The sequence below is a fragment of the Corapipo altera genome, unplaced genomic scaffold (genome assembly GCF_003945725.1).
Source record: "Corapipo altera isolate COAL_440 unplaced genomic scaffold, ASM394572v1 52b, whole genome shotgun sequence".
Lineage (NCBI taxonomy): Eukaryota > Metazoa > Chordata > Aves > Passeriformes > Pipridae > Corapipo > Corapipo altera.
In genome coordinates this window covers 5,643,250-5,658,058 of record NW_020884922.1, presented here as the reverse complement: position 1 = coordinate 5,658,058, position 14,809 = coordinate 5,643,250, and the positions used below count along the sequence as shown (strand labels likewise).

Genomic DNA, 14,809 nt, shown 5'->3' with positions numbered 1-14,809 from the left:
TCCACCTGCACTTCTTATACTGAATACACTAAGCAAACTATATTTATAAAAAAATCTTTTGAGTGAGTGCTAAATATCAACAGCAGTATTTCATGTTACCAAGTTAAAAAAACCACATGGTAATTATTTCATGGAATACTGTTTCAGCAGCAACTTAGATATTCTATACCCAATATCTTAGTCTCCTGACCTCTCTTTTTCTATACCCAACAGATCCAACCATCACATCCCTACTCTCCCTTTCACATCTTCCAAGAAACAGAAACTTCAAAATTTGAAAGGCAATCCAAAATAATGACATTTCACTTCACTGTTATAATTTAAAACTTCATGTAAGTTTCTTCTGTTGTGACTTCTAAAAAGTAAAAGCAGCTGTATACATCAAACTGAAAAGATTCACAGAAGAATCTACCCCAGATTATAACATAAGTCCTGAAAGAAAATGTTTTCCACCATATTTTTTTATATATATTTTTTAATTAATTAATTCTGCTATTTGAAGTATGCTCAAAACAGGTTACTTCAGGCGCTATGAGCACTTCAGTCATTCTGGGAAAGAGATCTGTGTGTTCAGTCAGCAGTGTACATGACCCAAACTTGACAAATGAAATAATCCAATTCAGAACACCTTTGACTACACAGTTGTTGTGCTATCACCACAGAACCAGGGCATACATTGTGTCCTCAGGTATAGTTTGACAAGTTGTTTTTCAGTGGTACTGCTGATTGATTTTTGAGGATACACATTCCTTCTCACCTCGGACACTCATTTACGTACTCTCACTGTTCTGTAGGCATTGCTGCCATAAGCACAGCTCAGCTGTCCAGTCCAGTTACCATAAGGTATGAGAGGAAATGTGAAAGGAAGCACAAAAGCAGAAACGAGTAGAAGGTGACTGCTACAGACTTTAGCAGATGTGCTGTAAAATGCTGTATTACTGTTCTCTGTTAGTTGCTACCTTATCAAATGCATTTTAGAAGACTGAGCATGATGGCCATAATCCCAGCTTTACATGGTGAAGTTCCAGGATATTATTATTTTGATTAGCAAGTGTCTACAAGGATGTCTCAGTCTATGGGGATGTTCTTCATCGTTTCCTCTTCCTGTTGGGGAAAGCAGGATCCTTCTTAGATCCTACAAGTCACTTAGAATTTAACAAGAAGTTCCCTTCTTCAATTGAAAATATGACCTAAGTTTTCCTAGACTTCTTTTATAGTCAGTGGAGACAGACAGGTTTCACCAAGGCATGGCTTAGAGCATCTGCAGATGGATTCCTGTTCAAGATAACCCAAAGCCGAAACCTCTGTCGTTGACTTCTAGAGAAAATCTATGAAGATGAAACCTCAGCTTTTGTTAATGCCTCTGCTGCCTGATACTCCAACCTCAAGGATCTATCCTGACAGAGATCTTTTGTCAAGTAATTTGATGAGCACTTTCAGAAGACTGTGGCTTAATAGCACTTCACTACTGAAACCACATGTAATGTCTGTGCAACAGTCATCTCCCACAAAGATATGTTCCCATGCAATAACATCTTCAATGCAGTCACATAAGCCTGAACTGAATTATGATCTATTGTACTTCTGAATAGGTTTCAGGAGGGGGGAAAATCTGTTGCCATTCTCTCACTGTCTTCCTATCCTATATAAAATGAAGACGAGAGTTAAGATTAATGGAAATTCTTCAAGAATACACATTTAATATAAAGCGAGTGTGAAACCTGGAATATCTAGTCACCTTGAGATGGCTCCTGTGGATGGAGTCCAGTTATTCATCCTTTTTGATTCATGCAGTGGACAATCATTGGTGGTTCGTATCAAATACCATTTTCAAAGTTAATTTTGCAAGAATGTAACAGAAGAACATTTGCTAAATAAATATCTTCTAAAAACACATTTAGGGTGTACTTCCAACTCCTCTGTATCAAGATGGCCCAAAGGCTCCAAACCTCACCAACTCTGTATGCAAAATGGGGCACAGAACAGATTTGCCAGTACTCAAAGGCACTGAAAGCTGGAAGGCCTTCTCAACACCCAAGACAAGGGTTTCAGAACAGAATGTTGATATCAATTATGTAACCAAGGAAAAGGTGGACAATAAAGGTCATCCTCAAGCCTTGAGGTCATTCATCTCAGAAAGATGAAAAGTTTTAATCTGTTCACTATTTTAGTAATTCCTTTTAAACTTCATATGTTATAACCATTCTATAGGATATTTCAAAAAGGTTCTGCCATTCTACTCCATGTGTTTTTTGAGTTGTTTCTGTAACAAACTCCATAGATTTAATCCTTATTAAGTTCATTTACCCACACTCAAAAAACAAGGGTAAAGAGCTGCACCCTGCAGAAATGAGGAGCACAGAACAATTAAGGCGAAAAAATGATGGTACTGATTTTCATATGCTTCTCTAGCTCTATGAGATGAAACATATACCTCACAGAATTTGCCAAAAAAGTGTGTAGTGTTTTACAGTATAAGGACTTACGCTGTCAAGTAAGAGATCTTTCTGGTCTAGGAAATCTGATGGGAAGATTGCAAAAATGAAACACTGCACAGTACTGCAAAAAAGTAACAGGGATGTCTAAAAATTACAATATGATCACGGCGCCACTGTTATTTCCTATAAAGAAACTGCCCAGCATTGTTTTACCGTGACTTTGCCATGACTTCATGTTTTGCCTGAATATTTTTTTAAGAAAGAGCAAACATTTTTCCAGACAGAAAGTACATTTTTTAAAAATCAGGTTTTACCTTTCCATAGCTTCAAATCGCATTCCAGTTAATCGTTTAACTCTGTGGCTCCCAGGAAACTGTCGCCTTAGTTCCTGAAGACAAAACTATACAAAGAACCAAAAAATACTACTGTGAATACAAACATCTACACAGAAGAAGACAACAAAAGAAAAAAAAAGAAATAAAAAAAAAGGCCTTGGTTGATAATTCAACAACCTGGAATGGCAGTTTTAAGTAGAAGTAAATACCAACTTTTGATATAAGCAATGCATTGATAAAGAAAAGGTCAGAAACAGAAACTCTGATAGAAGACTGGTTTTAAGAAATATCTTCCCTACAGGTCATTAGATTCTGAGGCCTCCTTGGAAATAGTTATTTGCCTAGAAAATTAAACTCACCTACTAAAACAGCCCTGATACTATTAAAACTTTAAGTCTTCTGAGTTGCTGCATAATAACAAAAGACAGTAAAAAAACAAAATAGCTTATGTGATACTTCTTTAATAAATGGATATCTCACAATGGAACAGACTATGCTAATACAAAGCTCTGTGTTTATTTTTAAAATAAAACTTTGAAATCCAAAGAAAATGTTTGTCACTGGCTTGGGTACAGCCTGCTGGAAGAAGAGGCATAGGTTTTAACTCCTGAAATCAATGAGACACCTGGGATGGATAAAAAGAATTCATCACAGGAAGATTTCTCTGGATTAGTGAAAAAGGATGTTTGGTAGAGGGACTGAGTCATAACTTCCCCAGAGCAAAACTAACTTGTAACCGTATCATGAACGTGGCTAGATATCTAGCATTGCAAAGTTTGTAGCTGACTCATTATGGTGGGAGGTAGAACAGTCCACAGGCTCTCAAAGACACCAGTGGTTTGAATCAGGTTAAAACCTTCACACTGAATCCTCCTCTTCTAGACACTTTATACACCTCAGCTTTGAAACTTGTTCTTCAGAGCTAAGGTTCTAGCAGAGGCCTATTGACATAATCTCTTCCATCTCATCACATCCACTGGTCAAAGGAAAAAGTACAGAAGTAACAGTTTGGTTTTGTAAACAGGTTGCTAGAGGACATCCAAGAGGAATATTCACATCTCTCCCAGATGCTAAAAAACAAGGATGAGAGAAAGGAAACAGTAACCAAAATAGTAAAGCTTAGCCTCAAGTAAGCACAGACTATTTTTATCACAATCAACTTAGTTTGCAATGGACCAAGATCTTAACAACTCAATTTCACACAGAAAGGCTCAGGTTTAATACAGAAATGGTTTACTGGCACTTTGAGTGAAGTCTAGGTGAACTGCTGCTGCTCTAGTCATAAAAAATTACATTTACTTAGCAGCATGTTATATGATGTCTGAACTAATTATTGAAGATTCTTAAGAGACAGGACAATTTACATGATACTCTAGAAAAGTAGTTTCACTTCAGCTTTTAAAACCCAAACAACATTATAGGCTTTAAAAAGAACTTTTGTGGACAATAAATCCACCTGTGGTCCAGTGATCAGGGAATCCTGAAGGATGGTGATTTTTAATATAAAAACACCTACTACTCTTCTCCAATAAAATGTTAAAATAACAAAAATTGTAACATTTGCAATAATTGTAACATTACAATACTGAACTCCAAAATCTGCAGATGGGCATTTATATTTAAAAACATCTCATTGACAATATGAAAGAACTAGTGTTCAAGTGCAGGAGTCATACATTAGATCTGACTATACAATCACTACCCAAACAAACACAGCAGCCAAAAGGCCAAAATAAACTCCCGCAGATTACACTACCAGACACAATAAAGTCACAGGAAAAGTTGTGAGAAAGTCATGAACAACTCACTGTAACACAAAACAAAAAGTGCATGAATTAACTACATTAGCTACATCTTCAAAATGTTCTGGACTCAGCAGCACTGAATATCCTCTTTTTAAACTTAACTTGTAATCCCCATAATCATTTATGTTATTGAGGACTGGTTCTGCACCACGTCAATACTCTACTTTCGAGATTCTCTCAGAAACTCAGCAGTTACAATGGTAAATGTCATTTGTATGTGAAACTTTAATTTGCACTTAATTTGCATTCTGACTTTTTGGTCACGGGTTTTAATTTTAAAGGTCTAACAAAGGCAAAGAAATATAAACCTGAACTTCAGCAGGTAAAACACTGGTAGTACAAGTGCTGCCAAGGTGATTGCACTAAAATGTGCGTGAAACAACTGGCTGATTGCAGCAGGGACATGCATTACACAGTCAGTTTGTGCAGGACAGAAGGGAAACGAGGAAGAAAAAGAAAAAACAAAAGTCAGATAAACCACTCTGAAAACTACCTCAGCCTTCTCATTTGGAGTAGATGAGACCTGTCCCCCCCTAAGCAAAATGCATCACAGTTGTCAAGAGCTCACTGCTGAAAAAACCAGAAGTTCCAGAGCTGTTTGTCTACTTTGGAGCTACAGCTACAGTAAAATGCCACGTATGATGTTGACTTGTTTGAATTAACTACTCCTTTATTATAAATCAGTCAAATTAAAAACTAAGAAACAAGCCTAAGGTTTCCCTCTAAGCTTTTAACCTCCTTTCTGAGCTGCATATAAAACGTCGCATTCCCTCATCTCAAGTATTATTCCTTAAAGGGCACAGAAACTGAAATTTAAAATCCCTGCCAGGGTTAGTAAAAACAAAGAGTGTTTCACAACTGATCTTTCAACACTGGCTCCTTCAATAACTTTGTGAAAGTCTTTCTTAAAAGACCCTGAAAATAAGACCAAAACCCTTTTACATATAAATCAGGACACAGAAATGTATTTATTTAATCAGTAAGTCTATTTGTTTTTGTTTAAACAGACAGCTATACTACAGCACTATTTTCTTCTGAGGAACAAAAGAGAGGGAAGCTCAGTGGGTTCACAACAAGTTCAAAGTCTTGTGCCGTATTTTCCAGCATACTCCATTTTACCATATACATTTGGGATGCAAGATAAACTTGTTCTGCCTACTTTCAAAATGGCCTTCTCCCAACTGCATCCTCAAGTCTGACCCCTTGCATTAAGTTTCACCCAAATGACATGAAGGTCAAAGATTTTATGAAGTATTTTGCCATCTGAGAACAAGGCACTGGAGAAGTAATCCCCATGAAAGATCTGGAGTCCTGAAAATGTCTTTTTACTTACAATAAGCTCAAGTTTGATGCCTTTAAGGGCACAAGACTTTCTTCTAACTGTTCTTCTAACTGGTTTCTTCTAACTGTTGTGTGAAGGAGAGGTAAAAAGATTATTAAGATTTTCCTGCAAAATACATTTTTCCTTTTTCCTGTTGATGTCTTTAAAGGATTAGTTAAGGTTACTTGGGGTTTTTTTTGATTCAGTGTTTTTTTTTATTTTTAATCTAATGAACAGGTGTTATAGTTCAAAATGAACTAATTTTATCTAAATTGTTATTTGTATCATTCAAATAAATTTGCATACAAATTGAAAAAAGTCAAATATCCATTAATAATATTTTTATCAACAATCACAATTTGGATTACAAGGGCCCTTTGCAGTTCACTGCTCCAAATCCCACTCAAAACAGAGCCAGTTTCCAAGGGAGTGCAGGGCCATATCCCAATCTATTTTTATGCATTTCCAACAGAGATTCCACAGTTTCTCTGTGCCCTTTATCATAGTGTTCACTAAGTTTTTCCTAACATCTAATTGGAATTTCCTTTGTTTCAGCTTCTGTCTCACACTCTTTTTTCACATCTACGGAAACGTGTGTCCACCTTTTTTTATACCTTCCCATTAGTACATATTCAAAGACAGCAATAAAATCCCTTCTTGGCTTTCTCAAGACTTAACAAACTCAGATCTCAGCTTTTCCTTATACATTATGCAGTCCAGCTCCTTATTCAACTTGAAGACCTGCTCCAACATGTCAATGACTTTCTTTGATGGTAGCCAACATAACATATAATATGATATGTATGAGTGGACATTTTACCTCAAAACATTCAAAAAACCAATATAATTTGAGAGGTTTTCAATAAACAAACACTCTCTGTACAATATGGTAACTTCAATATTATTCTTGACATTTAGCCCATACCAGAGTAGCTGTAAATATTTTCATGGCTATTGGAAGAGATGTGATCTGTCTAAACAAAAGTTACACATTAGAGAAGGTAGGTGGTGGTGGTTTCTTCCCAGAAGTGTATTTCTTGATAGATATTCTTTCCACCAGTCCAAGCTATGGAGTTCAGAATGTCCAAAAAACTATCTGGAAGAGATACCCAGGACAAAAACGCACAGTGTGAAGGAAAAGTCAATGTGAAAACTTACCAATGCCAGATCATCTCGACTGCAGTCCAGGGCAGCAATCATCACCTGTTCATAAATTATCCAAACTGGACAAAAAAGAGACAATAAATGAAAATAATTGGGTTTTGGGTTTTTTTAAGATAAAAGGAAACACCTATAACATAAATAGGATTAATGAATTCTGTCAGTATATTTTTCCCCTTCTACTCTCATGGACCACTGTTGAAACAAGGACAAACTAAGAAACTGCTGGAATTAATTAAAAATATATTTAATCAATTTAGTGCTTTTAGTACTAAAGTACCTTCTGACATCTTGAAAGGCAAAAAAGCTCTAATTCTCTATTTTTCCCAACACTATAATTTCAATCTTCTAAACAGGTCCCCGCTAGGACTTGCTCTCTGATCAGACCTGCAGTACAGCCACTTTTCAATTTTTCCCACAGTGCTGAAGAACAGAAAATCAGTCAAATAATGGCTAAGTAACAAAAGTTTTCATATAACAGTCCAACTACAAATATAGCAAGCTAACAGTTCTATCAGGTAATTTTTACATCTGTTTTCTCTGCAGCCCATATTTGGGAAAAAAATAAACTTTTGGAATTACCACAGCCTAATAGACTAAGAAAGTAATATATATTTTATCAATATCACATACAGAAAGACAACAAAAAGGCTGTTAAATAAAATAGAGACCAGAAACAGATAATCAAATAAGACAATGGGAATTTTAAAAATAATGGTTGTTTACTCACTGTCATCTCCAAGTTTAGATGCATATTCATTAATTAACTCTTCTCCAACATCCACTATCTGTTCACTGTTTCGGTAGTTTTCTTCCCTCCATTTCCTCATTTTATCACGCATATCTGTGGGCAAAGGGAAGAAAAAAAATTATATTTACAGATAGTAATAGAATTTTAATGTGATTTCTGGGAAATATGCATAGGAAGAATGGGTTTAGAGAGCAACAGACCTAAAAACGTGACTCCTACTAATATTAAAAAAACTACTAGAGAACAGATCGGTGTACCAGACCTCTGAAACCCTATTACACAAACTGTGCTCATGCTCTAATATAATCAATCCACCTTCAAAGTTTGCAGTCTCTCATGAAAGCAACATATGCACTAAAAACCCCTATACCTAGTTATCCAATAAATAAAATTTATCCATGATTAGGTAAAATAGGCTACAAGAGATTTCTTCCAAGTAGTTTCACACATTTACAAGCAACACTAAAATTGCATTCCTGTTACAGGTGAATAAATTTCCAGTATTAGAAGTATTAGAAAAACTATTACAACTTTCACTCTAAAACGAACCTAGACACTCCTAGAGAAAGGAGCTCCAAGAAGGGCACACATGGAATTGAAGGCTTTCTATACCAGAGAAATGCCCAAAGGTATAAAAAATATCACTGTTTATCTAGGCAAGACAGAAAAGATAGTTTATTTTAGCATTAGGATTTTTGTTTCAAGAGTACATTTACTATGCATCAGATCTCCAAGAGAGCAGGCACATTCATGAAGTCAACTAGAGAGCACTACCTAGCCTAGGCTTTATTTATCCTCTGGACCAGGACATTGCTAAGAATGTGATTTTATATATACATACATGTATATACATGTAGATGATCTATATACAAGAACAGATTTTGAGGAAACGTAAGGAAAATAGTTTTCATTATTAGATAGTGGCTTTACTAATAAGAAGGTAACAGGATAACTATCGCCAATATTTTTTAAAAACTTTACAACAGCTGGAAAAACAAATACAACGATAGACCTAAACACTGTCAGTTTTTCTTGCACTTCAAAACACAGCTAATGTAAATGACAGTTAAAAATTATGCACTGAATGTTGTTCCATCTACCTGAAGTGATCTCGGTTCACTCATAAGACTGTTATTGTGCTACATTTTGTATTTTGAAATCCAACCAAAACCACCACAGTGTTACATTTCATATGCACAGGCAAAGTTAAATGGTTCTAGACACATGATGGTCCCTGGAAACTCAACGTTAGACAGCAAGAATGTGAGAGAACACAAACATTCACAAAAGCTGACAACTTAAATGCCTAAAAATAAATAAGCTGTCTGATTTCCACACACTCATTTACTTGGAAATTATCAATACCTTCATTCCAGTGTGATTCTGAATGGAATAGTGTCTGAATTATGTATTAACAGAATGCACATTTACCATTCATCACACAAGTACAGCATTTACAGCAATACAAAAACACCTGTAAGACAGCGACTAGAACATCAGCTGATGACTGAAAAATGAAGTGAAAAAAAAGGTTCTCATTAATGTGAATCTATTGAAAGACTTCTTGGTTTTAGAAATACTGAATTTTATGTAAAAGGTAGAAGAAAGAAAACACTAAAAACTACAGTGAAACTTACACAAGGTTTTTTACAATGTTGTCAAACAATGAATTTTTTACTAAGAAAGCTATCCAAAGACTCAGACAATAACTGAAGTTTGGAGACATATAATACAAGGTTGGGCAGAAGCAATCAGGGATTTTAGGGAAAAAAAATGTGTAGCAAAAAAATGTCTAGTTTTAATTATGACTTCTGTCACATATATAGGTGGATGGTGAGCAATTGATACATTGGGTTTTCCTAAACTGGTAATCTTTGCACATATTAATCAAAACCTTACAAGTTCAAAGGAGCAGATGCACTTGCCACAATGTTTGCTGTTTCCTAAAAGCCCATAAGCACTCTACTGCAAGCCAAGAGACACAACTTGGGTTTTATTTTTGTGTCTCTTAAGGTGTCAGTTCATTTGGCCTGAGCAACCAGATATGAAGTAATCCTCCTATAAATACTTATATTTTCCTTGGTGAGTTGGATCATAGTTTCCAAGTCCTTGACATCTAAAAGCACTCAATGAAATGAATGAAATTACCGCTGCTGGTAGAGACATCCCTTGCAAACTCCCAAATGTCACCTTGACATACAGCTGCTACCACAGTCGCTCAGGGACCCCACGGCCATTATATTTCCAGAGCTCATTTGTATATTGTTCCTCTGTTACAGCCACCAGATCTCCTAGCACAGTTCACCTCTGTCCACTCTCACATGGCAGGTGCAGGCAGAGGCACAGTTGGTTCAGTGGGATGCTGAGGATGCTGCCACTAACCCTGACAACTCAGCTGTCAATGGGGCCTCAACTACAGCAAAAAACCTCAGCAACTCACCTTTGTCTGCTGTAACCCCACAAATTCATATACAAAACCCAGAGTAAACTAATCTGTCCCTTTGATTACAATTCTAAATTAGGAATAGCTAAAAGAAAGCAAAGACAGCATAGAACAGAACAACAACTTCAACAATACTTAACTGCACACAGATTACAATGAAGATAAAATTATTTCCTACTCTTTCCAAACAAACAAAATATGAACTGAGTTCCTAAGTCGTAGGAAGGAAACAATTTTGTCATCTAAAGTGGACTCTAATGACTAGGGACACTAAAAGTAGAAGGGTGGAAGTTTTTAAATTCGTTAGGAACTTTCTCTTTTCATATATAACATGTTCCAACATACATGCATTTGCAAGAAAATGGCCTGACATATATGCTATGTTAAGAAGAATTCCTTGGAAAAAGTATCTCTCACATGAAAATGTAATGAAAATTCTTAAAGTGCCTCTATTTAAATAGTGCAATTTTTAATACAGAAAACAGCAATACTAATTTAACAATACAGAGAACTTAAGCAACAGGCATAATGCTCTAATAAAAATCTTAAAAAAATACTCTTTTCACTTGTTTTCAATTTATATAAAGAGAAATCTAGTTTTGAGAATATGCCATTCCTTTCTCTTTTTGGTTTTGATATCCAGGGAAGAGAATTATTGACTGAAATGAGAGTTTCTGTGACAGCACTCAAAGATCTCCACAAAGCTCAGTTGTCACTAGCTGAAAGTCACTGCTTCATTTTAGCAGGGTTTGAGATGTTAATGCCACAATGTTTCTGTGCAAGGTAAAGAAAACTTAGTTTATTCTGTTCAATTCTGACAATATGTCAGATGCATTTTCTGTGAAAGCCAATTGTTATTTTAATAGTTCTTTACTATCACGACTGGTGTTTGTTTGCAGATCACTCTAATTCTATGCACAGAGACTAACTTGTGTGCTCCAAAACCTGCTCCTAAAATGAAGTTACACAGGTGTTTGCTTTCTTTTAACATTTCCATTCATGGCACAAATTCATCCTCAATGTACCACTGACAATATGATAAATATTTACTCTATGAAGTTCTATGCAGCTCAAGAAACTCCTGGTAAGAGGCTGCACATCACCAGTTGCCATCTGATATGCTAATCTACTACATCATGCTCCTGTGCCAGACCTGCAGTTCTTGGCTCCCTGTCACTCCACATAGTTTCTTTAATACATTAAAGAAGTAGGAAATATGCCATTTTCTATAGGATAATTAGCAACGGTGACCACAAAAAAGGAATACATATCATCTTTGTCTCAAGTAAATAAGCTGTAAAATATATGATGCATAACCATATATAGCTTCTCTCTTAATGCCATAGCATCCTGAATCCATATTTGGATCATCTAAGTCCATCAAGACCCTAAAGCTAACTGAGAGGTTTTCCTGCTCCACAGATTTTCAAATACACTTTAAAGCTTAAGACACAGTAACAAAGTAAAGAAAGAAAAAATAAAGACAACAACTCCAACAGTGGAAAACACAGTTATTTTCATTTATCTTTCCTAACCCCCCATACAACATATTTACCTAACAACATTTAATCATGGTTAAACTCCAACCTCTGTCTCAAAGAACCTGTGTGAAAGCCAAAGCAAGGTACAAACTATTTCATTTGTCTCATGTTATTCTACTTCCCGAACCTTGAATCACACATTCATCTTAGAGCAGTATGTAAGTATAAAACATCTTGTTTAGAAAAGCCTGAGTATATATAACAGACATTTTTTAGATAAATATCAGCCATATACCTGTTTTCACAGAAATTGAGCATTTTAGAAAGATTCAAAATGAGCTACATTAAATTCCTAGAACTGTGTTCAAGTTCTTAGCTAGGGACTAGGTCGCAACAGTGCTGGGATCACCCCACCCATGAAAAGCCTCATTGCACCAGGGATCTGTTAAAGCTCACAGAGACAAAAGACAAAAACCTTCTTCTTTAAGAAGAGTCTTTGCATGACCTGTTGCAGGACTCCACTTTACTTTTCATCTCTTAAAACAGAGATTAAAAACCCCAGAATTTTTCAGATGTGTGCTTTTAAAGTGGAGACAGCCCCTTGTACTAACACAGATCTTCCCCTACACACCAGCTCTTTCATTTAGACAGAAGATACCAACTGAGAAGCTGATATGATAAAACTCACCAGCTGGTCCTCCAAAATTTCTCATTCTACACACCCATATGCAAAACTATACACACAGTGCCACAGATGTCAATCAGAACTCTTGGAAATAGAACATGGAGGTTATTTCTAAGAGTAGGACGCTAATCTCAGCATAAAGTAGCCAAGTCCAAAAGCAGCAACCTTGAGCATTCTACACCTGGCCTCTACATAAGAGGATACACTCCACAATGCTCTCAGCCAAAAAAACTAGATCTAAACGCACAGAGATCTGTCCACAGTGCACATTACCCATCCTGCGAAAAAATCTCATTTCTTTTTTCAATCACTGGTACCTGACAACAATAGGAGGAAAAAAAACCCCACCTAAATTCCTGGGTTTTTTAACAATGTCTGCTCAAGCAAAATAAAAACTGGAAAAGTTTTTTACACAAGGTTTTTTAGAGCACTGGGTAAGTCTAAGAATAACACAAGCAGTGTTACAACTTGCAATCTCCCTTCCCAAACAGCAGCCTGCCTGCTCTCTATCCAAGCTGAGCTACACACACCTTTTCACAGGAGATACAGAAGAAAAGGCAACCAAGCTTTTCCCAATTAGTCAATGACATCATGGTGATGCAAGCAAATACCAGAGCAACACTACTTATAAACTGACCACCAGACAGACTGGTAAGCAAGTCCACTTCTTCATCCTTATCCATCCAGTTACAGTACTATTTTCTTCGATAACAGCTGATATATTTTCTGAGATTATTGCAATTTGAGCTAAAAACTTAATGTGCCAAACTCCATTTTGTCTTGCTTCAGAGTCCTACAAAAAAAAGTGCAAGAAAGACAGCATAGGCACTATTTAAATAGGCAAGTTACAGGCATCTGCTAAAATACATCCCCTTCAATATTCCTCCTCTTATCTACAAAACCAAACTAAGTAATGATTCGTGATTGGGGAATTATTCTATTACTCAATTATTTCTTCACAGATTGGCAGTAAATAAATGAAAACCGACGATCACACAGCTTCTCTCTGCATTATCTTCTCTACTGTATGTGTGTAGCATACGGTACACAGCTAAAGGTTCCCTGTTCATGGCCAAAATTACAGAGAACCACTGATTTGTTCCTGATAGGAGACTGCAATGGGCTTGAGCATTGCCTTGAGCTCACATATGAACACGTACTGGTTATGAAAGAAGGACCACTGAGAATGTCGAGAAAACCTCAAACAGTATTGATATATGAAAAGTAAATCACCATTATGATCAAGCAGACATGAAAGCGACAAAGACCCGAGGGGGCAGGATTTTAAAAAACTTTTGTGTCACTTCAGAGCTTCTTGAGAGTTCCCCCAGAAATGCTTATCATCAAATTTAACGAAAATATCAAGTTAATTTTCAGTTCACCAAGAGACGAACTATGACACAAACTGCTGACCCAGCCAAGAGGCCATTTTCTCTTGGTGGCGCTGTGTTCTTGAGGGGGAGAATGGGCAGCGGGAGGGCCCGCCACCGGCTCCTGGAGACGGGGAGGGGGTCCGAGCCCTGGGGACGGGGGGGGGGGGGCCCGCCCCCGGGGGCGGGGGGGGGGGGGCCCGCGCAGGGGGGGCGGCGGGCGGGGGCACCCGGTGGGGAGGCTCAGGGAGGCCGGCAGGGCGCTCCGGGTGAGATGCGCGTTCACCGCCGGACCTGCGGGCACCGAGGGGCCGAGCACTGTTGGTCGCTCAGGCGGGCCGGCCACCCGGTCAGCCCGGGAAGGCAGAACCGCCGCCCCTCGCCCCAGCCTCTCGGGCCTGCCTGGGGACCGCCGGCCCACCCCGGGCCCGCCGCGCTGCGGGGCGCCGGGAGCGCCGCCTACCCCCGCGCCCCGGGGGCCGGTCGGTGCCGGCACGGCCCCAGCCGCGGGAGAGGAGCGCCGGCTGCGCGGCGTTACCTTCCCAAGTCACGTCGTACATCTCCGACACCTTCGCCATCTTGGCACCGCCCCGTGACGCGCGCGCTGACGGGCCCGGCCGTCATTGGCGGGAGGCGGGAGCGGGGCCGGCCCTGCGTCCCCTCTGCCCTCGCCGCGCTCCCGCAGCCCCCGCCCGCGGCGTCGCGGCCGGGAAGAGCCTCGTCCCGTGGGACGGGAGCCTCCGAAGGGCTGGAGCTGGCGGGGCCGGAGCACCAGGCAGCCGGCGCCTGCCCCGCCGGGGCTCGGGGCTGTGCCGGTCTGTGTTCGCTCCGGGGCCCCACCGACGGGGCACCTGCACGATCCCCGGTCCTGTCCCGCCCGAGGGGCCTTGCCGGGTTTAAAACCTCTGAGCCCAAGCTGAGGGCTGCAGGTTAATTTCCTGTTTTATATTCCACATAACTTGGCCACGTCCAGGTTGTGCACCTGGAACGCGGCGCGCGAGGAGGCGCCTGGTGTGGTT

General features: G+C 38.8%; 1 protein-coding gene across 2 annotated transcripts in view; it reads right to left on the bottom strand.

The window, feature by feature from the left end:
* Nucleotides 1-14,455, bottom strand: part of EMC2 (ER membrane protein complex subunit 2) — a 40,231-nt gene extending 25,776 nt beyond the window's left edge. Inside the window, exons 1-4 of one of the 2 annotated variants that reach the window (XM_027656974.1) lie at nt 14,329-14,455; nt 7,791-7,904; nt 7,058-7,122; nt 2,753-2,838 (exon numbers count right to left, since the gene is read on the bottom strand). In XM_027656974.1, coding sequence (XP_027512775.1) covers nt 2,753-2,838; nt 7,058-7,122; nt 7,791-7,904; nt 14,329-14,368 — 305 coding nt within the window. In that variant the 5' untranslated portion in view covers nt 14,369-14,455. Of the gene's footprint in view, nt 1-2,752; nt 2,839-7,057; nt 7,123-7,790; nt 7,905-13,833; nt 13,865-14,328 lie in introns of those variants that run through there. The other variant, XM_027656975.1, reaches the window with a different exon arrangement.
* Between the last annotated feature and the right edge of the window lie 354 nt (nt 14,456-14,809).